Source organism: Phyllostomus hastatus, unplaced genomic scaffold, assembly GCF_019186645.2.
Source record: "Phyllostomus hastatus isolate PE091 unplaced genomic scaffold, TTU_PhHast_1.1 phas_scaffold_129, whole genome shotgun sequence".
Taxonomy (NCBI): domain Eukaryota; kingdom Metazoa; phylum Chordata; class Mammalia; order Chiroptera; family Phyllostomidae; genus Phyllostomus; species Phyllostomus hastatus.
The window spans coordinates 4,684,757-4,708,171 of NW_025334009.1; the positions used below are offsets into that span (position 1 = coordinate 4,684,757).

Sequence of the window (23,415 nt, forward strand, 5' to 3'; positions counted from 1 at the left end):
ATGACATTCTAAAAAGAATGTTCAAAAAACCCCAGAAAGTCTAGAAAACAAACTGGGAAAAATGTGAAATACAACAGTTTTTAAAACCACAAGACTTTTGATCAACTACATAGAAAATTCAATTAGTTAAGGAGAAATAATTCAGAGTAATCAATCACCCTAAGTTACACATTAATCAATTGATCTTTCACAATGTCACCAAGGTTTGCCTGGGTAGGTGAAGGAGAGAAGGGCACTAAAAGCTACAGGGAGGCAGACAAGACAGTGGAGTAGAAATTGGGTTCTGGGACGGATTGCTTATCATTTATTATTAGCGCAGCGCCCAAATCGACCCCATATGGCCTAGCTGTGTGAGCGTGGACAAGTTAGTCTTTCGGTGCTTCAGTTTCCTTATCTGCATAATGAGAATATCAGGCTCCGATAGGGCAGGTGTGAGGATTAAATGTTAGTGTAAAGTAAAAAGTTTGTGACAGCATTATTTAGATGTGCTATTTTTGGCATTTTTCTCTGTTGTTTTCTGCATTGAGGTGAGGGACACACCTTCTTTACCTTTTAACTAAATGCCCGTGGTTCTAAGTATAAGAAAGAAAGGAAGTTGGAGGGAAAGGATTGTAAAAAATGAAAGATGACCTAAATAAATGGATAGACATCTGTATTCATGGATCAGAAGACTTTTAGGATTGTAAAAGTGGCAGTACTTCTCAATTTGATTTATAAATTCAATACAGTCCTTGTCAAAATTCCAGTATGCATCTTTGGAGGAATTAACATGCTGCTCCTAAAATTCATAGGGAAATCTGAGAGGCCCAGAATAGCCGAACAATCTCGAAACAGAACACAGTTGGAGGACTCAGACCTTCTGATATCAAAACTTGCCACAGTGTGGTACTGGCATGAAGACACACATACTGATCAATGGAATAAAATTGAGAATTAAGCCCTTATATGTAGGGTCCTTTTTCCCCCCGACAAAGTTGGTAAGACTGTTCAATGGGGAAAGGATAGTCTTCAACAAATAATGTCTCGATGACTAGTTTTCCACATGAAATAATAATGAAATTGGACCCTTAAACTCATATAGAAAAAATAAGTCAGAATAGATTAAAAAAAAACCTAACTTAAAACTATTAGGCCCTGGCTGGGTAGCTGGTTAGAGCGTCTACCTGATACACCAAGAATGTGGGTCCTACCCCCTGTCAGGGCACATACAAGAATCAGCAAATAAATGCATGAGTAAGTGAAACAACAAACCAATGTTTCTCTTTCTCACTCTCCCCCACTTCCCTTCTCTCTCAAATCAATAAATTAAAAAAAAAAGTGTTGAGCCCTAGGTATTGTGGCTTAATGGGTTTGGCACCAGTCTGCAAACCAAAAGGTCGCCTCTCTGATTCCGGGTGAGGTCCCCACTTGGGGGCGTGCAAGAGGCAGCCCATCATTGTTTCTCTCACACATTGGTGTTTCTCTCCCTCCTTCTCCTCTCCCTAAAAAAAAATTAAAAATAGCCCTGGCTGGTGTGGCTCTGTGGATTGAGTGCTGGCCTGTGAACCAAAGGGTCGCCAGTTAGATTCCCAGTCAGGGCACATGCCTGGGTTGTGGGCCAGGTCCCCAGTAAGGGGCACTTGAGAGGTAACCACACACTGATATTTCTCTCCCTCTCTTCCTCCTTTCCCCTCTAAAAATAAATAAGTAAAATCTTTAAAAAAATTTTTTAAATCTTGCCCTGGCTGGCGTAGCTCAGTGGATTGAGCACGGGCTGGGAACCAAAGTGTCCCAGGTTCGATTCCCAGCCAGGGTACATTCCTGGGTTTCAGGCCATAACCCCCAGCAACTGCACATTGATGTGTTTCTCTCTCTCTCTCTCTCTCTCTCTCTCTCTCTCTCTCTCTCCCCCCCCCTCCCTTCCCTCTCTAAAAATAAATAAATAAAATCTTAAAAAATTTTTTTTTAAATCTTAAAAAAAGAGAGACACTTGACATTCTACGACCCTTTCTTAAAAGGGCATGAGCTTTTCATGACCTTGGATTTGGCATTGGTTTCTTATGCCATTTTGGCAGTGGTATAGCACCAAAATTAACAGCAGCCTAGGAAAAATAAATTGGACTTCATGAAAATTAAAAACTTTTGTGCTTCAAAGGAGAAATCAAGAAAGTGAAAAGAGGCAATCCAGTCCACAAATGGGCAGTGAGGCCCTGGCCCAGTAGCTCAGTTGGTTAGAGTGGTTTCCTGATATGCCCACATTGCAGGTTTGATCCCCAGTCAGGGCACATACAGGAATCAGCCAATGACTGCATCAATCATTGGAACAGAAATATTAAAAATCAGTCCCCCCCCCAAAAATAAACATTTTTAAGAAAATGGGCAGTGGATTCAAGTAGACATTTCTCTAAAGAAGGTAATACAATGGCCAACAAGCACATGAAAAGATGCCCAACAGCATTAGTCGTTAGGAAATTGCAAGTCAAAACCACATGAAATACCACTTCACACCCAGTTGAATGGCTATGGGGTTTTTTGTTGTTTTTTTTTTAATGGAAAATAACAATTGTTGGCAAGGATGTGGAATAATTAGAACTTTTTTAATAGCTGGTGGGAATGTAAAATGGTGCAGCTTCTGTGGAAAACATTTTGGCAATTATTGCTAAAAAAAACATCTAACCCTTCAGTGAGCCGTGATCTTTCTGCTGGTAAAGGTTCTTACCTTCAGTTTGTGAAAAACTCAGTAACTGCAGAATGCAATTAAATGAGGTATGTCTGTATATATACCTCAAGGGATTGAAAGCACATACTTGAACAGATCATTGTATTCCAGTGCATTGCAGCATTATTATGACAGCCAAAAAGTAGAAGCAATCCCAAGTGTCATTGAACAGATGAATAGGCAAAATGTGGTATATCCATACAACGGAATATTTTGCAGCCATTAAAAGGAATGCAGTTGGATACATGCTACAACATGATGAACCTTAATGACTATGCTGATTAAAATAAGCCAACACAAAATGACGAATATTGTGTGGTTCCATGTCTCGGAGGTATGTAGAACAGGCAAATTCATGGACTGAAAGTAGATTTGAGTTAATCAGGAGCTAAGGGAAGAGGTGAATGGAATTGCCACTTGATGGTTACAGCATCTCCTTGGGGTGGTGGTAAGATAGTGGTTGATGATTGCCTAACATTGTAAACACACTGTATAATTAATTCCACTACATTGTAAAGGAAAAACACCTGTTCTCCTTTACTTTTTTTTAACTTGTTGATTTGAGAAAGAGAAACATCTATCCACGTTCTGCTCACCCATGCATTCACTGGTTAACTCTTTCATGCACCCCAGCTGGGGAAATCCACAACCCTGGTGTACCTGGATGACACTCCAACCAACTGAATCATCTGGCCAGTGTTCTGTTTTACTCTAAATACTCTAATACAACACGGTTTCACTTCTGACACTTCTGGTTACCAACCCAGGGGGACAGTTTCCCACACCAGGCAGTTCTGATACAGTCTGCCTGGAGTTAGCATCCCACAAGTTAAGCACAAGATTGCTCGGCAACCGCCCACTTCAGATGCCCATTGCAAGCCCATGTTGTTTACTTGTGCTTCTGACCGACTCGATATAAATTGAGGTCCACAACTCCCTCCTAGAGTAAGATTAAATTGCTAGAGCAGCTCACAGAACTCAGGGAAAATATTTTACTTACTCGATTACCAACTTTTTATACACAAATGGACAAAAGTAGGTTTGTAGTTGTGAATATGCAAGCCACAGTTAATTATTTTTTGTTTGCTTATTTGGCTAAAAGTAATTTTATTCAGAGTTTATTCTAGCACTATTATTTATTGTATTATTTTGCATACGAACAACTGTAAACCTACTGTTGTCTGCCTCTTTAAAAGTATATAACTTAGGGCCCTGGCTGGTGTGGCTCAGTGGATTGCCAGCCAGCAAACTGAAGGGTTGCCAGTTCAGTTTCTGGTCCGGGCACGTGCCTGGGTTGCAGGCTGGGTCCTCATCTGGGGGGAGCAACAGGCAACCGATCATGTATCTTGTGCATTGATGTTTCTTCCTCTCTTTCTCCCTCACTTCCCCTCTCTCTAAAAATAAATTTTAAAAATGTTAAAAAACAATACAAAACACGTAACTCAGGAATGGCCAAATGCGTAGGGAAAAATCTGTGGGAAGAGGCGCTGAAATTCATGCATCCTCCGGCTGTGCCGCTCTCAACACCTGTACATGTCCACCAGCCTGGAAGCTCTGAACCACCCTTCTGGTTTTTTGAAGATTTAATTACATGGGCATGATAAAATTATTGGCCACTGGTGATTAATTCACTGCCAGCCCCTCTTATTTACCCAAGGTAGGGTGGCTGAAAGTTCTAGCCCTCTAATCATGTGGTTGGTTGGAACCAACCCCTCCCAACCTTGGGGGATATTTCAAAAGTCACCTCATTATTAGCTCAAGTGTAGTTGAAAAGAGTTTGTTATGAAGAACAAACTACTTCTTTCACCTTGATGACCCTGGAGCTGTTTCAGGAACTGAAGCTCTCTGAGGACAAAGACCAAAAATTATAACAAAAATTTCTCCCATTGTTCAGATTACTTAGGAAATTATGAGAGTTTCAGGAGCTGTGTGCCAGGAACAGGGGTAGAGATCAAACATATGTTTATTGTAAATCACAATGTCACAAGTAGGCACATTAAAGTGGCAAATTTTATTATATGTTATTACAGCTACTAAAAATTAGTAACGGAATATTCTCTGAACCATTAAATTGTATACATTTTCCCATCTCTATTGAGATTTAACATATGTAAATTTGTGTACAAAGTATTGATTTGATACATGTATATACTGCAAAATGATTACCACCATAGCATAGCATCACATAATTCCATTTTTTGTGGCAAGAGCATTTAAGATTTACTACTTTAGCCCCTTGCAAGTATATAATACAGTATTATTCACCATAATCACTATGCTGTACATTAAATTCCCTAAATTGTATACTTTATTAAATGGGTATGTTGTGTGGCATGTGAATTATATTTAAATAAAGCTTTAAAAAAAAAAGGTTGTGTGTGTGTACACATACACTTGAATGGGAAAGCTCTTTTCCATGTCGCCACCCCACCCCATGCGACTAGTTAGATGTCCTCCTACACAGGTGTCAGTGGGCACAGGGTTTCCGTGACAAGTATGCTGAGTAGACTTGGCCTAGTTTGTCTCTCTACTGGCGGAAAGTGAGACTAATGGAGTTTGAGCATGATTGACTTGACTCCTGTAGGGCAATGAGTAAATCCTTTGTTGTCTGTCTCTGTTGCACAAGTTACGTTTCAGGAACCTCCCTGAAAACAGGTGGGAACTGTACCTTATGCCACAACAGTTTTTCACCTTGAAAATTAATGTATTTTAATAACATACTGGCCTTATACTCAGTAAAATCTAGTAACTAAGCTTCTTTCCCTATTGGTGAAATGAGGATGAGTGATAGTTTCACCTGCCTCTGGAAGTTCAGGATCAAATCATTTCTTGGTCAGATGTATGGGAAGTGCGTGGTGATATCCAGCGTAAGGTGTCATGTGCTTTGGAAAGTGCTTCATCACCGCCAGCAGAGGAAGTCTCCCTGAACAGGCATTGTTCTGAGTACTTACGAACATGATAACCAGGGTCTGCACATCACAAAAAAGGCATTCTTACCCTCTGTCCCTGCTGCTGTTCCAGGGGAGGATGTTTATTGTGGAAGGAAGTTGGTGTTTTCCAAAAGGGTGAGCTCTTGTCATTTGTTCTCAACGCTGTGCTTCTCAGCGCAAGGCCAGTCCAGTCCTCCTGAGTTCCGATTAAGAGCCCATCTTTGGTAAGTTTAGAGTCTTTGGACAAGTAAAACAAAGGTTCCTGTTTGATAATAGAAAACCTTAACAGTTAACAGTTTTTTATTGTAGTTGATTCTTTAACCACCAGATCATTGAATACCAGCCAAAGACATGTGGCATCATTAAGTTCACCCTATTACTGTAGCTTAAAGCATCAGGCATTCTAGACCCAAGAGTTAGAAGGATATATTGCCTTTTGGTAGATGTGGGTATCAGTAACTTCAAGAGTGAGAGCATCCTGGAAGGACTGTGGGCCTTCGTGTTGCTTGTGGAGTAGTAAATGTTTGTTATCGAGGCAAGGCGGGCTCCACGTTCGAGTCTGGGTCACCTTCTTCACTTGTCATTGTGGTTGATTTTGAGAGGTTGCACAGCCACTGATGCTGTGTGTTTTCCATTCCAGAGAATTTTCCTGACCCCATAAATCAGAGGGCAGGGCTAGGCCCGATATACTTTGTATACTGTTCACCTAAGAACAGACATCTTGGTTGTGGTGCTACCTGGCTCTCTGGCAACATTTTAGAGATGTTTCAACTTTGAAGGATCTAGCTGCAGTACAGAGGTGGTAGGAAGTATGTACTTAAATTGGAGGCTTTTTTTTGCCCTGGCTGATGTGGCTCAGTTGACTGAGCACCAGACTGTGAAGCACAGGGTTCACGGGTTCGATTCCCAGTCAGGGCACATGCCTGGGTTGTAGGCCAGGTCTCCAATAGTGGGTGTGGGAGAGGGAACCACACATTGATGTTTCTCTCCCTCTCTTTCTCCCACCCTTTCCTTCTCTAAATGTAAATAAAATCTTTAAAAAGAAAAGTGGGGGCTTTGGAAGGCAGATAGCAAGCATTATATATGGTATATCAGATCTCAGTTAGGGAAGCCGTAATACTGGGACTCCAAAAACATCCCTAGTAAGTCAGGCAAAAGTAGCTTCAGACTGACATGCTTTGGTAGTCTGGTTTTCCAGGGAATGTCATTGAAATTCTTTACTGTGTGTAGCACATATGCAGGTCCAAGTAGTATTTTAAACGGAAGTCTTTTTCAGTGTTTTTGTGCTTGGCCCATGGTAGTTTGACTGGAATTTCAGTTTTCTGATTCTTTACTGGTTTGTTTGGTTTTTTGTTGTGTGTGTGTATGTGTGTTTTGTTTGCTTGTTTGTTTGTGTGGGGTTTTTTTTTTTTTTTGCAAGTTTCCTATTGGCTAAGTCTCGTTTAAAAAAAAAAGTCATTGTTCCAAGAAAAGTTTGGTCAGAGAGGGCCAAGGAGTCAGGGGGTTTGTGTTTTGGGGAAACATGCCCTTTGGGCTTTTGTTTTCCTCCCTGTACATGGATCCCCGTCAGCATGTCCTTGTTACATTAATGCAGAAGGGACTGGAGCTTCAAGTGGGAGAGGCTGAGGCAGAGGGGTCCCTGTTCTGAAGGAATTTACACCCAGGAATGGGTGAATCAAGCACAAAGAAATGCAATTGCTACCTCTTTCATATAGAGTAGGATGTCTGATAAAAATGGTTAAATTGAGGTGTATAAAGGCCAAGAGAAGGGTCCAAAACCACACCTGCAGGCACCATCTGATTTTGGGGTGTGAAAGGTATAGGAACAGAAATGGGCTTTAGAACAAGCTTTGGATGGACAGGTGAAGTGTTATTTTCTAGGGAAAGGGTACAAATCTTCAAGAAAGCATTGTTTTGAGTTGAGGTGGAAGATTTACAGGCCAGTTAGTGGTACCAGGTATGTGATAAGGAATGGAGAGAAGGTGGGTGGAAAAAATCAGTTGCTGTTAGAATTTTAAAAGACTGTAAAAGCAAGACTGGATTCCTTGGCCTAATTTTGGCACTGAGGACCTTCTGAAGGCTTTTGAGCAAAGGTGTGGTGGACTGAAGCTTAGGAATGGGGAGTTTGCCTGCAGCAGGGAGGGTAAAGGGGAAGTAAGAAGACCAGTTGGGTTTTTGCTTTTTTCCAGGTAGGCAGTAGTAGTACCTAGGACCTGAAATGATGACTGTGGGGATGGGAAAGGGGTAGTGGTGGAGACTTCTGAAGGGGTAGACTTCCCCAGAACTTGACAGAAGTCATGCTGTGAAGAACGGAGGAAGTAAGAAAGCCAGGTAACCTCAGGGTTTCTACAGTGAGCTGTTAGGTTAGGAGTGTAATTCTGATTCCACTACCAAGATAGGAGGGACTGGGGAGAGAAGATTTGACAGGTCAGGAGGATGTTCTGGAGATGTGGGACTTGTGGTGCGAGTAGAGCACAGAGGGGAGGTGCGTCCGGAGTTCGAGAACAAGGACTGGCTTGCGGAGATGTGGCAGTCACATGCACAGAGGTAGCGGTATTTGAAGAATTGGGATCTCTGGAGATAGGATTAGGAGGATGGGGGGGTGGTTTGGAAAGGAGTAATTATATGTGGAGGCTGTAGTGGAAGAGATGGAAGAATTAGAAATCAGCACGTGTTAGGAAAATCCAAGGAGAGGGATATAAAGTAACAAAAAAATACCAAAGAGAATAAGGATTGGATGTTGTGCTGGTAGTCTCATTGGTGACTTCGGAGTGTTTCAGCAGTTTGTGCAGAAGACGGATTGGAAGAATTAAAGCAAGTGAGTGGGTATGAAGCACCAGAAATGTCTATTTTTTTCTTGAAATAGGTCAGAGAAAGAAAGTAACTAGAGGAAAGCATGAATGTGGGAAGATTCATTGTTTTAAAATAGGGGCACCGTGGCCTTGGCTGGATAACTCAGTTGGTTAGAGTGTTGTCCTGAATATGCCAAGGATGCGGGTTCAGTCTCTGGTCGGACACATACAAGAATAAACCAATGAATGCATAAATAAGTGGAAAAGCAAATGGGGGGGGTGTCTCTAAAATCAATAAATAAAATACAGGCACCCTGCATTTTATAGTAGACCGCAGCCAGTAGAGGGAGAGATGAAGGGGATGTAGGATACCGTAGGTGGCAATACTGTATGAATTGTAAGGTGCTAGAGGGCCTGAGGTTAGACTTGGACAGAAGGGAAAGACTCTGGTAGTAGTAACGGCTTTTTACTGAGTGATCCTATGGTGCCAGACCCCTTAAGACAGGGGTCCCCAACCCCCAGTCCTTGGCCTGCTAGGAACCAGCAGGAGGTGAGCGGTCAGCCGTGGGCCTGAGCTCTACCTCTTGTCTGTGTCTTCCTCCCACCCATATCTGTGGGAAAATTGTCTTCCACAAAACCAATCCCTGGTGCCAAAAATTTGGGGACCACTGCCATAAAAGATGCTTGCTGAGATCCCCACAGCCCCTAGAGGGCTATGGTGTGGGCTCCTGAGAGTCACTGAGCTACCTGTCCTGGTGTCCCTCGAGTACTAAGTGTAGGATTGCATGGGGCACTGCATGCTGCCCCTCAATTGCTTTTCTTGGGCACCATTTCTATTTTGCATATAGGTGGGAAATAAATGGCAATATTGGTTGTCTTTCTTTGTTAACAGCAATTGCTTAATGTAGTTTGCTGAAGTTTGGTCCACAGACAGAACACATTATTTTTTGAGATTTGGGGAAAGACTGGTCTTATAATGGCAGAGAACATAACGGAGTAGGTATTTTCTGTGCTCTTTCAGGATCTTTTGACTTGAGCGAGGGTAGCACAGTAACTTCTAATTTGAACTTGAGAAAATTACGAATTTTTAGAAGAATATGCAGTCATTTGTGTACTGTTACTGTTGACAAATAGATATGTTATAACTGACCCTCACTGGAAAAATAAACCAAAGCTTTGAAGAGTTATTTCTGAGTCTGAATTGAGCCTAGATACAACACATCTGGCAGAGAGAGTTAAGTGTGATTTTCTTTCTCAAGCTGACAAGTCTTGTACTTGGAGAGATACTGGAGAAAAAAAATTTTCTGGGTCATTTCAGGGAAAAAATTGCAAGTTGTATGTTCTGATGTTTGTACTTTTCACTTCCCGTTAACAACTCTGGTTGTGTTGCCAGATTCCCAGCATCCCAGAAATCACCTAGTATTTGCAAGCTTTCATTTTCCTTTTGTCCTGTAGTCACTTGTAATTTCTGTTTTGCCAACAATGGAGGCTAAATGGCTTTACACATTTCCAGGACCAAATGTTCCCCAAGGAAAATTTTCTAGAGCCTTTTTTGGTTGCTCTTTGGCATCTTCATTTTGTACGTCTTTAACCACATTAGATTGGGAGGTTATTTCTTGAAAATTGAGTGCCACCTAGGAAGGCTACTATTCAAAGTTGGCAGCCTTTTCTTGAACCAGGGAATTCCTGATGAATTATTTTGTTTGCATCCCATAAGGTCCTGATTGACTTTGGTCACAAACCCCAATACAGGCTAGGCCTGAGGAGATAACGTCAAATTCAGTAGTGCCTCGGTGTCTGTTGTTGACTCCTTCTGGAACTTGTGACGAGTCCCAAGCAAGCACCGAGTGCGGAAACATTTTTTTCTCATCAAAATGTGACAAGCACTGGGTTTGATAAGGTCTGAAGCCGACGAATACCAAGGTATGGCTGTATATAAAATCTTGACAGGAATGGGAGAGCATAAGAAAACCAGAAAATGGCTTATGAATCCTTTGAAGGTGCTGGCAGTCAGACTGAACATAGAGGAAGGACTTTTTAAGAGGTAAATTCATTCATGTCTGTGCCTTGGATTATTTCATAGGAGACTAAAAGGGAGGTGTTCTATCTCCTTTCTCATCAAAATTTTTGTGTGTTATTTTTGGACTTAATACCTACTGTATGACCATTAAGGTACTAAACTTCACCTGGTTGGAAGACAACAACAAAGTGAAACAAGTGCAGAGACTTGAGGCAGGTCCAGTGCCCATTAAGAATGCAAAACAGAAACGTGGGGAGGGAGGGGCGTGGGGGCTGAGTGGGTGCGGCGAGTGCCGGGCTGTACTTTGAACGATACATGCAGTAATGCTGTTGTGATTGCGCGTCCTGTTACTTAAGGAAGTATAGTAACACTTCCCATTATGTATATGCTTATTATTGTGCTTTCATTATTATTATTATTCTCAATCCACTACTTTTTTGCAAACAAATTAAAAATTTTTTAAAAATCACTAGATTATATTGTGGGTTTGGTTACAGCTTCATAATATCTGTGCACACAGTTCGGCACATTGCACTGAGGTAGGTCACAGTGCTGAGAACTCTCAAACGAGTGACGGCAGCACTGTCGGCCTCTCTCCATTGTGGGACCTTGTGCTTGTGAGTTAATAGATATATTAAATTTTAAAGTTAATTTCTTAGGTTTTCTAGACTTAAAAAAAAATGAGTTTCTAATGTTTCCTTTAGTATGCCAGTGAATTGTTTTAGCCACTGCAGTTTGGGAAACATTCCCTTTAGACAGTGTGGTTTTTGTCATTGAGTATGTATTGTTGAGAATTAGTTTGACTATAGGTAACAAAATACTAATACTTCAATACAAATACTTCATCCATACAGTTACTTTTGTTGTTGTTGTTGTTGTTGTTGTTGTTCAAGTGTAGTTTTCTGCCTCCTCCCCACCTCCCCGTCCCCCCCGCCCCATTGTCCCTGTTTCCTCTATAATTGTTCCTGCAAACCCTTCGCCCTCTCCCCCTGAAACTCCCTTCCCTCTGGTCACTGTCAGCCTGTTCTCAGTTTCAGTGTCTTTGTTTATATTTTCCTTGTTTGTTTGTGTTGTTGATTATCAGTTACTTATTTTTCATTCACATAAAAGAAGTGTGGAAGGTAGACAATCTGGGGCTGAAATTGTGGCTTCCAAAATCATCTGGGATTCAGGCTTTTCTACCTTTTATTCCTCCAATTCCATTGTGTGGCACTCATTTTCACATTCCAGTACGGCTGTTGAGAAAGCAGCCCTGACTCCAAGTTTAAGCAGCAGGGAGGAGGGAGGGAATGAAAAAGGGCATGCAACTTCACACTAAGGAAGACTTCCCGGAAGTCCCAAAATATACTGCTGATTGTATTGCATGGGCTAGAACTCTGTACATGGCCATACGTGGGTGTAAGGGAAGCTAAGAACTGTAGTCTTTTAGCTGGGCAACAGGTGCACAGCTAAAGATTAGAGTGCTGTTCTCAGAGGGAATGGTGGGAATTGGGATGGTTGACCATGTAGTCTCCACCATATGGAGAAAGCCTGCATATCATTGGCTGGGGCGGGGGGCGGGGGGTTAAAGTCTACAGTGTATTCATAGAGTGTGTGCCATTTCACAGTTGTCTTGGAAAAATTTTGTTATCCCACTCTTTCCTTAGAAGTTACTCCCTGTTCTTTTCCTCTCCCGCCTGCTTCCCCTAGGCAACCACCAGTCTCCTCTGTTTTCTGTTTCTGCATTTGCCTGTTCTGGACATTTCATGTCATTAGAAGCACACACTGTGTGGTTCTTTGTGACTAGTTTCTTTCACATATGTAAACTTTTCAGGGTTTGTCCATGTTGATAACATGTTGTAGCATGCATCAGTACTTTCCTCCCATCTTTATCAACGAATAATATTTTGTCACTATACCACATCTTTATCCATTAATTAGTTATTGGGTGTTTGGGTCGTTTCCACTCTTTTACTGTGGTGGATAATGAATGCTGCTGTGAACATTTGTGTACAAGTTTTGTGTGGATATGTTTTTGTTTCTCTTGGGCAGATATTTAGGAATAGGATTGCTGGATCATCAATTCATATCCTTTGCCTGTTTTTAAATTGGATTATTTGTCTTTTTATTACCGGGCTTTTTATATACTCTGAATCCAAATCAGCCTTTTGACTGCAGGCTCAAAAGAGACCCTGAGCCAGACCACCACTTAAGCTTCTTTTTTGTTGTTGATCTGTAAAAGTTTTTTAGTGGAGTCCATAGGATTTTCCATTTATGGGGTCTTACATCTGTGAATTGAGATATTTGACCTCCTTTCCATTATGTATGTCTTTTGTTTCATTTTCTTGCTTAATTGCCTCCAGTGTCATATTGAATAGAAGTGGCAGGAGTAGACATATTTGTCTTGTTCTTGATCTTGGGGGAAAGGTTTAAGTTTTTTACCGTTAAGTAGAATGTTAGCTATATATATATATATAATTTTTGGTACAACTTTTTGTTGCCAAATGGAAAGGCATATTAGCATTTAGTACTTGGGTATGCTAATAGAGGCTTGTGCCCCATGGTCACCAAAGTGTGTCATAACCTGAAGCTATTATGTCTTCTTGTACAATCTAGATAATACTTTGTCTCATGTTTCAGTAATGGCTGCCATCCGGAAGAAATTGGTGATTGTTGGTGATGGAGCCTGTGGCAAGACTTGCTTGCTCATCGTTTTTAGCAAGGACCAGTTTCCAGAGGTGTATGTGCCTACAGTGTTTGAGAACTATGTGGCAGATATTGAAGTGGATGGAAAGCAGGTGAGTACACTCTCCATAACAGCTGGTACTAATTTCGCATGTTAGGCTATTCATAGAGCCTGTGAAACTAGGCTTTTTTGTCTCTTCGGTACACAGTATAACAATAACAGAAATGTTAGAATGAGAAATCCATTCTCATCCTACTATCTTAGTCCAACTTCGCTCATTTTTAACTGTTAGCATGTATACTTTGTCCATATACGTGTATTTCATGTAGGGAAGCCTTTAGTGTATATATGTTTTTTTATTTTTGAAGTGAACTTTGTATGGATGGGCTTTTTTTCATTCTGTCATAGTATTTCTTGTGCTGAAATATGAGATTACTAGGTCGAGAGGTCCTTATTTTGACTCTTACAAAGAGTTTCACTGATCTATACCATCAACAGTGTGACATTTAGATGACATCCTCACATTTGATTTTCAGAATATTTTTGACTTGAACATAAACAGGCTGCCACTGTTGATTCGATTACATCTTATTGGCAGAGAGGACCGTGTTTCCCTGTGTCTGTCCTGAAAGCCCACTGGCCAGACTGGGGCAAAGCACTTCTGGAATTTGTGTGTGTTTGTAATCTTCTGTTCCCTTCTGTAGTCAAAATAATGTCTTACCGACATTCTGTACATCTTTTGGAGAGGAATAAAATTCCCAGTGCAAATGGGTCAGCTGAAGAGGAAACTAGAGCTTCGGGGCTCTTCCCCCACACACTCAGTCCTCTCGGTTGGCTTCCATAATTCCGTGTCCTCTGTCCCCTCTCGTTTTCCTGCTTTACCTGCTACCCCTTCCCGTCCAGTGTTACTTAGCTTCTGTTTGTGGCACCGTATGTGGAAAGGCCATTAGGCTAGCTGCTCAGAATTCTAGGGTACCTCACAGTTCCAGGGTGTCCTGATAGTTCTGTGACCATGAGTGAGCCACCCAACCCTTGCACTGCCTTCATTTGAAAAGTGGCTTAAACCATTTTACAGATGACATCAGTGTTCTAAAGTAACTGAAGGCATTTGGAAGCACCAAAGCACTTTTCAAAATTGAGCTGAACTCAGAGCCACCTTTTACCATTTGTCACCCATTTTTATCCATTTGCGGTGTGGATCACAGTGATTGCTCTCGTGCCATTAGGAACCACGAGACACCTTTCTCGTCAAGAATAGGAGGGGGAAGTCCCAGTAAATATCAGACTGACAGAACATTGGGTCCTGTCCTACAGGTAGTCCATCAGCGCAGAGTGGTGCCAATTCTGCCTCGGTTCTCTGCATGGTTGCTTGGATACAGGTGTTTCTGTGGGCCTGGAAGATTGGTTTTGTGTAGACAACACATGGCACAGTTGTGACAGATGGGGTGGAAATGTGAAATGTGCTGAGGTCTTTGTACCTGCTGTCCTGTAACAGCCTTCTTATCTGAGATTGCAGCGCATACACAGAAAAGGCGCCATGGCTTCAGGGAAGCAGAGTTGGGTTGGTTTTCAAACGCTTGGTGGGTGTATAGTGCTGGTTTTAATCCCGTCACTCCCTCCAGCGAGAGCAGCTGTCCGTTGCTCTGTGTCTGTGACCATCAGTTCGGAAAGTCTTTCCACCTGTGATAGTACGTATGTTTTGGGACCAGTGATGGCTCTTCTGTCTTCTTTGAAGCATCATCTGTGCCTGGAGGTTTTAGAACAACCAGGATCTTACCCATAAGAAATTTAGGGACCTTGACTTAAAATCTTGAGAAATGCTATGGGTGTTTTTCTTGCACTGCCAACTTTGGACGTGCCTGACCCTGGCAAGGTAGGGAAACAAACACCACCACCACCAGCACTATCCCCCCAGGGAGAGGAGACCTTGAGTTAAAGGTACTGGATCTGGAAGAGGATATCACAGCCTAGCTGCCTACCTCAGAGCAGCTCAGTGGCCCCCACAATGGGAGAGGGCGCTGCAGGGGAATGTTCATGTAAGAGTATGTAGTAACAGAGCCTTGGGGACCAAGCTCTGCTCTAGGTGATCGAGGTCCCAGGAATAGGCCTACCCAAAAAATGGAAAGGCCCATTCTGACATGAGACGGGCCTTTGGAAGCACCCTGGGGCCATTTATCAGGAAATAGTCAGGGCTGGAAGTGTCTGGCTAAATACCCGGGAGGGTTGGAGGGGCCAGGGGAGTGGGGTGTGAATGAGGTGTACCGTTCTGAGGTCAGGCTAGGCGAACTGGGGATCGGTATGTCCTGGATCCACACCAGGCTGGTGGTGTGTTCATGATACATGGTGCAGTGGGCCTTGTGGAGGTTGAGGATGGAAGAGACAATTAGCCATCGACTTAAAAGAGAGAATGGTATTTGGAAGTTGAAATAAGGGCTGTGAAGTGCTAGGAGAAGGGTATTCCCGGCATTAGAGGATGAGCTCCTTGGGCCCCAAAGGGCCTCTGAACAGAGGGCGTTAAAAACCCACCCTGGTCAAAAGAAGTCGCAGGGTAGGCCGCAGTGCTGCGCAGCGTGGAATTGGAAGGGGGGGCCCGTGTCCAGAGCCCAGGCGGCGGTTTGCTCCCCTGCCTGCGTGATGCTTTCGTGCAGGCCTCTTCTGAGCAGGGAAGGCGGAGCCGGAGGCCTTACCCATGGGCTCAGACCTAACACCCAGCGCGGTGTCTTTCCTCAGCCACCAACTCAGATACATTCTCGTCTCCGTTTTTCCGAGCTGGAGCAGAATGGAGAGACAAAGTAAGGAAATGGTTGCATGAGAATATACGAAGAAAAGTTCCAGTCTGCTTTTCCCCCATCCTGCCTTGTACTTCTGGTAGAATGTTATTTACAGTCTGATTCCCCTCTTGTCCATCCATGGAATGTTTTTTATAATTAAATATTTCTTACAGGTTTTTTTTTTTTTTTTTAATATGTGAGAGAAACATTGATTTGTTGTTCCACTTCTTTTTGAGCTCATTGGTTGATTCTTGTATGTGTCTGACCAGAGATTGAACCCATCACCTTGGCGTAGTGGGACAACATCTAACCAACTGAGATACCTGGCCGGGGTAACCTTGCGCTCTTATGTTTATTTTTCCTATCACAGGTAGAGTTGGCTTTGTGGGACACGGCTGGGCAGGAAGATTATGATCGCTTGAGGCCCCTCTCCTACCCGGACACCGATGTTATACTGATGTGTTTCTCCATCGACAGCCCTGACAGTTTAGGTGCGTAGACCCGCAGTCTGATATTTGTCGCTGTCTGTGCTGTCCAACGCCTAGTTTCTCGGGTCCTTTCTGGGCATCAGGCAGATGGGAGCATCGGAGAAGGAATCATCGGTGGCCAGAGATCTAGAGCCTTAGGATTATAGAGCCTGTGCCCTGGGTCCTTCCAGCCTAGGTCTCTCGTGGCTGCCACGTGTCCACTTTATAAGTTGGCGAGTTCCAAGTTCAAAGCTCTCTCCTGAACTAGGATTTGGGGAAGGCTTTCTTCAGTGCCCAAAGCATTTTAATACTTCATGTGACCCTGCTGCCTGCCTACACCTGGACGGGTGACTTGTTGTTTCCTGGTAGAAACTTGTTGTTTCCCCATTTTACCCCTTTTCACAAGTGTCTTAGCTAATAAAAAGACACTTGAACCTGACCATTTCATTAGCTCAGTTGGCCACGTGTTTCGGTTCAGAAAAAGATTGAATAATGCTGACCTCACACTCTGCAAAATAAGGCACCAAGGCCTTTGAAGTCAGAGTGAGCAGTTTACTTGTAAAAATACAGTCTCAAATTGCAATCAGCACCATTTAAATGATCATCTTGCTAAGTACTTTGTATGCCTTGACTTAGAATAACCCAGTGTAAGGTAAGTATTATTGTTATCCCCATTTTATAAAATCATCCCTGACACTGAGGCTCCCAAAGTGAGGGTGTGGGAGGTTGGACACAGACCTCTTGTCCACCATGATGTACATACAACACTACTAAACCAACACGGTACTGACATAGAGAGCTGCAGCTGGTTATCACTGTTTCTTAAGATATATTTATTTTTAGCCCTGACTGGTGTGGCTCAGTGGATTGAGTACGGGCCTGCAAACTGAAAGGTTGGTTTGGTTCCCGGTCAGGGCATATGCCTGGGTTGTGGGCCAGGCACCCAGTTGGGGGCATGAGAGAAGCAACTCGTCAGTGTCTCTCCCACTGCTTTCCTTCCCATCTATCTGAAAATAAATAAAATATTTAAAAATTTTTTTGAAAAACAAATGCAAAAGCAAAAATTTGTGTGGATATTTCTTTTAAAAGGATTTGTTTGTTTGTTTGTTTGTTTGTTTAAAGATTTTATTTATTTATTTTTAGAGAGGGAAGGGAGGGAGAAAGAGACATCAATGTGTGGTTGCTGGGGGCCATGGCCTGCAACCCAGGTATGTGCCCTGACTGGGAATCGAACCTTCAATACTTTGGTTCACAGCCGCACTCAGTCCACTGAGCTATGCCAGCCAGGGCAAGGATTTATTTATTTTTAAAGAGAGAGGAAGGGAGGGAGGAAGAGAGGGAGAGAAACATCAGTCAGTTCTCTCTTGTACACACCCTGACTGGGGACTGAACCTGCAAACCCAGGCATGTGCCCTGACCAGGAATCGAACCAGTGGCCTTTCAGTTTGCAGGATGACAGCCAACCCAGTGAGCTATACCAGTCATCACTCATCTTCAAAACTCTTGAGACATTTGAAATACCAGTAACCCACAGGGTTGGGGTCATGCTGGGATCCATGAGCAAGGTGTAGAGAGAACATGTGGACTCTGGGCCAGCTGCAGCCCCAGCATGGGGTTTGACAGTGATGGCCCATGGGGAGCCTCCCTTTGTGGGGCAGGTGGCGCCGCAGTGGAGTAACTGTGTTCTGGATTCTTTGCTGCTCCTTGGTCTTTACCTGGGCCCCACCCTTGCAGGAGCTGCACTCCTTGGTGGGACTGAGAAAAAAAAGTGGTGATTCTTTGCATAAGGGAAGAGTGTTGGATTTTTGCCTTTTCCTGTAATTTTAAAACCAGAGATTTCATTAAATGTCCAGCATACTTTTGAAGTAGGGCTCTTGGAGATTCTTCAAGATAGAATTTTATATATCTCCAAATTTTGTGCATTTTACTATTTTCAGAAAACATCCCGGAAAAATGGACTCCGGAAGTCAAGCATTTCTGTCCCAACGTGCCCATCATCTTGGTTGGGAACAAGAAGGACCTTCGGAATGACGAGCACACAAGGCGGGAGCTAGCCAAGATGAAGCAGGCATGGTCTGGGGCAGGGCTCTGTCTTCTTGTAGCACGCTCGAACCCGAGGACCCAAGCTTGGCGGTTCAGGGAGCCCAGCAGGAAGCCTGTCTGTCCGTGTGGCCCTCACTGACTGGGGTCTAGTCATATGAGACGGAACCTCTCCTGTCACCCAGGAGTGCCTGCCTGAGGAGGGACCATCGCAGCAGGGCTTAATTCTCCAAATGCAGTAACTTGATCAGGCTCTGGTTTCCCTCTTCAGTTATTACCTTGGTATATGTGAGGCCAAAAAATTGGTGGCACCTGCAGGATTGGGAATTTCTAAGGGCAAGGAGTCCAGGCAAAGAGCCCAGGTGCCTTGATAAAGTGATGATGGAGTTGGCATCTCGGCTTCAGTGAAGCCAGGTGGCCCAATGGCAGGGCTTCCCCACTGCAGGAGGGCGGCTTTGAGGTCCTCAGCCTAGGTTCTCCCACTGAGGTTTCTCTGAATGTCAAGGTCGGAATCTGTTTCCTTCCATGAGCATTCGGTCCTCTGAAGCTAACAACTATAGGAAGACTGGAGGGCTGACCCAGGATCAACAGCTTGAGTGATTTTGCCTTTCATTCCTTCCTCAACCCTCCAGGAGCATTAAAATAGGGTGGGGTCAGTGCATATGAGCTGCAGAGACAGGATGCAAGTCTGGGGGCGGGGGGTATGGTAGCTTTTTAAAAAGTCTTTTAGCTGAATTTTAATACTCTACAACCACTCACTATATGTATGTGACACTGTTAACTGAAAGTCCTCTTCTTTCTTTGCTAGGAGCCAGTAAAACCGGAAGAAGGCAGAGATATGGCAAACAGGATTGGTGCTTTTGGGTACATGGAGTGTTCGGCAAAGACCAAAGATGGAGTGAGGGAGGTTTTCGAGATGGCCACGAGAGCTGCTCTGCAAGCCAGACGTGGGAAGAAAAAATCTGGGTGCCTTGTCTTGTGAAACCCTGCTGCAAGCACAACCCTCATGCGGTTAATCTTGAAGTGCTGTTTATTAATCTTAGTGTATGATTACTGGCCTTTTTCATTTATCTATAATTTACCTAAGATTACAAATCAAAAGTCATCTTGCTACCAGTATTTAGAAGCCAACCATGATTATTACTGATGTCCTACCCACCTGACCCATCGGGTCTTTCTGACACCGCTCTAATAGCCCTCCTCTGCACTCCCACCTGACGCACCAGGCGCTAATTCAAGGAATTTCTTAACTTCTTGCTTCTTTCTAGAAAGAGAAAACGGTAACTTTTGTGAATTAGGCTGTAACTACTTCATAACTAACATGGCTTGCCTGTCATCTGCCAGCTGCAAGGTACTCTGGCGAGTCCCCACTGGAGAACTTCCCTTCTGAACAGATTTCATTGGCATAGCTCTGGAGTGGGCATCCAGTTCTTTCAAAACGCGCCCAGCCAGAGGCCCAGAGTCTGTGCAGCTGTGGCAAAGTTACAGTTCTGTGGTTTCATGTTAGTTACCTTATAGTTACTGTGTAATTAGTGCCACTTAATGTATGTTACCAAAAAATAAATATATCTACCCCTGACTAGATGTAGTATTTTTTGTATAATTGGATTTCCTAATACTGATATTTGTCATCCCCACAGAAAGTGTATTGGTTTTTTTTAAAAAGAAAGTGTATTTGAAAATAAAGTCAGATGGAAAATTCATTTTTAAAATTCCCGCTTTGTCAGTTTCTCTGATAAGAGATGGCCATATCCCCTGTTTTCAGCCCCACGTGCCCCAGGACTGCCCCCACCCAGAGCTGGGCTGAGTGAGCAGGAACAGGGTTTGGTGCCCGAGGCGCTGAGACACTGCCGAGGGTGGCGTGCGCTGTCTCTCTGGACCGCAGGTCTGGCTCGAGCTCAGGTCTGGCTCGAGCTCGCAGTGCTCCTTCTCCTCGCCGTACCCAGGTTCCTTCCCGGAGGAGCCGCCCGTCCTCCTGGGTGGCTCTCGGTTTCTCTCTCCTCTCCAGCTGACTAAACTTTTTTTCTGTACCAGTTAATTTTTCCAACTACTAATAGAATAAAGGCAGTTTTCTAAACTTCCTGTATTCTGGTGTTTAATGTGTTACTCTCTCCAGGGCTGGGAGGATGGACTCTGCCTTCAGGGTACTAAGTGCCAGCTTGCCTACCACCCCCTTCTCCAATGGGGCACCAACCTGGCTCCTTGCAAGAACATGGAAACAGTTAATCTTGTGTCACATTCAGGTTCACAGTGGGAGGAAGTGGGGCATGCAGCCTACTGAGGAGACATGGGGATGCTTGAACTCCAAGCAGTCCTGTTTCCACACACATCAGGAGTGTGACATCGTTTTCTCATTCCCTGTCCACTTTCAGTGTCGGTCTGAGGCCCGGAGGAGGTCGATCGGACATGGAGGGTCCAGCCGGCAGGCTCCATTCTGAGATGCGGGGCAGTGTGGTGGGGCAGTGCCATGGGCCGGGGAGGAGGGAGACAGGAGGCCTGGATGCAAACATGCTCCAGAGAGCCCCAGGATGCAGGGCCATGAGTTAGAAAGAGATGGCTTTGGGGACTGAGCCCTGGCTGTTCTGGCATTGCCCGCCCTTCTACTTAACCTTAAAACCACGGACAGAGCCTCATCGCAGAGAGAACTTGCCTCTGCAGGTGCTGCCAACTGCACCCTCACCGCAAGTCACAACTTGCATTCAGCCACAATAGGGCACGTGTTGCAACAACAGCAGCACGGCCCAGGCGGGGAGGGGTGTGTGTGGCCAGGAGCAGCGCGCGCTGCTGTCTCCTCCGGCCGGATCCAACCCCTAACATGAAGCTTTGAGGCCTTGGCCCGGTTGACGGTTGGGGTAGCGGACGGCCGCAGCAGTGTGGGCGCTGCGCTGCGCTTCCTGCGCCGGGTCTGGGCGGTGTCCGCATCCGGCCAGGTCTCACCCTCCCGCCTTGCGGGTCACCCGCCCAGGCAGGCCGGATGAGGCGGGACCCAGGGGGTGGGGCGGCCGGAAAAGTGCCCGAGCCACGTGATGTCACTGCTTGCCTATTAAAAGGAGGTGCACCCCAGCCACCCTAGTGATCCTGTCCCCGGCGCTCCCTGGCGTTGTCCTGGACTCACGCCATGTGCGCTGCTCAGATGGCGGCGGCGGCCGCGCGCTCTGTGTACGCCTTCTCCGCACGCCCGCTGACCGGCGGGGAGCCGGTGAGCCTGGGCACCCTGCGGGGCAAGGTGCTGCTCATTGAGAATGTGGCCTCGCTCTGAGGCACGACCGTCCGGGACTACACCCAGATGAACGACCTGCAGCAGCGCTTTGGACCCCGGGGCTTGGTCGTGCTCGGCTTCCCGTGCAACCAGTTCGGGCATCAGGTGCGCTGAGCGGAGCGGCACCCGGGTGGGGGGTACGGCGGGGCGGGTGGGGGGGGGAGCAGTCAGGAGGGTGGCCTTGCGGTCGCTGGCGCCGCAGCCTCAGGTCCTGTCCTGGGTGTGGAGAGGCCGCCGCAGGCCCTCTTTCCTCCAGTGCTCGCCCGCCCCGCCCACACACACCCCGGGTTGTGCAACAAGGGCAAAGAGCCTGGTGAGTCATCCAAAACCCCCCTCGTTGGCGGTCAGAAGGTTTTTCCTCAAGGGCTTGGCTCCCAGCTGCTCTTTTCCTCCCGCAGGAGAACGCCAAGAACGAAGAGATCCTGAATTGCCTCAAGTACGTCAGACCTGGTGGCGGGTTCGAGCCCAACTTCACGCTCTTCGAGAAGTGCGAGGTGAACGGCGAGCAGGCACACCCGCTCTTCGCCTTCCTGCGGGAGGCGCTGCCGGCACCCAGTGACGACGCCACTGCGCTCATGACCGACCCCAAGTTCATCACCTGGTCCCCGGTGTGCCGCAACGACGTCTCCTGGAACTTCGAGAAGTTCCTGGTGGGCCCGGACGGCGTGCCTGTGCGCCGGTACAGCCGCCGCTTCCCGACCATTGACATCGCACCCGACATCGAAGCCCTGCTGACCAAGGCGTCCAGCAGCGCCTAGGGCGCCCCTGCTGGCCCTGCTGCTTGACGGTCCCAGCGCTGCCCTCTGGAGATTTCATCCATGAAGGCGTCTCCTCTAAACCCACAAGGAGGAATGCCTGATGCCCAGGAAACTCCCTCCAGATGGGCCCTGGTCTGTCCACCCTAGCCACCCCCGCCTATGCCCGAGGCTTTTCACAATAAACTTTCCAGTGTCACCAGAATTGTGTGTGTGTCCTGCGTCAGTGTCCCCGCCTTTCCCTATTAAACTCATTGTCATGGGGCTGGGAGCTTGAGCCCCCCACCCCTGGCCGAGACTGAACTTCTCGTTTTCTCTGCGGTGTGTGGGAGCCACCCTTCCCTACGTGGGCAGCCCGGCTCCTGTCCGTGTTTCTCCCTCTCCCAGGACAGGCAGTGGGGCCCTCCCAAGGCCCGGTTAGAAGGGAAAGTCCTTACTTCAGAAAGAGGGAGACAGGTCAGGGCTGGCTTCCTAACCCCAGGAGCAGGCGCCTCCTTTCTGAGCATTTGCCGGGTATGAAAGGACCTTCACACAAAATAACCCCATGGGCTCCCACTCACAGGGCCTGGCTTCTCCCAACGTTAGGCCCACACAAGCCTGTTGAACACGGTTGGGAGCTCATGCAACATGACAAATCCTTTGCCCATTATTTTGCTACATCTTCGCATACTGCTACCTAGTGCTTACCCCTGCTCCAGTGCTGTCCTTACTGGTGGCTGCTTCTCGTGTATTCAGAGTGAGAAGAGTATACAACTGGCCCTCTGACCGTGCCCTGCACGGCACGTGGCAGTGGCAAATGCATAGTCAGGCTCCGGGTAGGGACATATCTTGCAGCCAGCTGCTGTGTCTGAGGTGTGGCTCAGGTCCGACCTCTCCATCTCCTGGCCCTGCTGTCGGTAATCTTCCCGTGCAGGCATGGAACCGTGTGCTATCACGGTGTGAGAGCGTCTTCAGGGCCCGGATGCAGCATCTGCTTGGGCAGACAAGGGCCCAGTCCCGAACGTGGGCCAGAGTTCCG

General features: G+C 45.7%; 2 protein-coding genes across 2 annotated transcripts in view; both read left to right on the plus strand.

Annotated features, from left to right (window-relative positions):
• RHOA (ras homolog family member A) overlaps positions 1-20,460 on the plus strand; it is a 46,441-nt gene extending 25,981 nt beyond the window's left edge. Inside the window, exons 3-6 of the mRNA XM_045856512.1 lie at positions 13,060-13,217; positions 16,247-16,367; positions 18,281-18,411; positions 19,192-20,460. Of these exons, the coding sequence (XP_045712468.1) occupies positions 13,062-13,217; positions 16,247-16,367; positions 18,281-18,411; positions 19,192-19,365 (582 nt within the window). The 5' untranslated portion in view covers positions 13,060-13,061 and the 3' untranslated portion in view covers positions 19,366-20,460. The remainder of the gene's footprint in view (positions 1-13,059; positions 13,218-16,246; positions 16,368-18,280; positions 18,412-19,191) is intronic.
• Positions 20,461-21,437: 977 nt separating this feature from the next.
• Positions 21,438-22,602, plus strand: GPX1 (glutathione peroxidase 1). Its single transcript, XM_045856511.1, has 2 exons — positions 21,438-21,747; positions 22,041-22,602. The coding sequence occupies exons 1-2, from the start codon at positions 21,502-21,504 to the stop codon at positions 22,398-22,400; spliced, it is 606 nt and encodes a 201-aa protein (XP_045712467.1). The 5' UTR covers positions 21,438-21,501; the 3' UTR covers positions 22,401-22,602.
• The last annotated feature ends 813 nt before the right edge of the window (positions 22,603-23,415 follow it).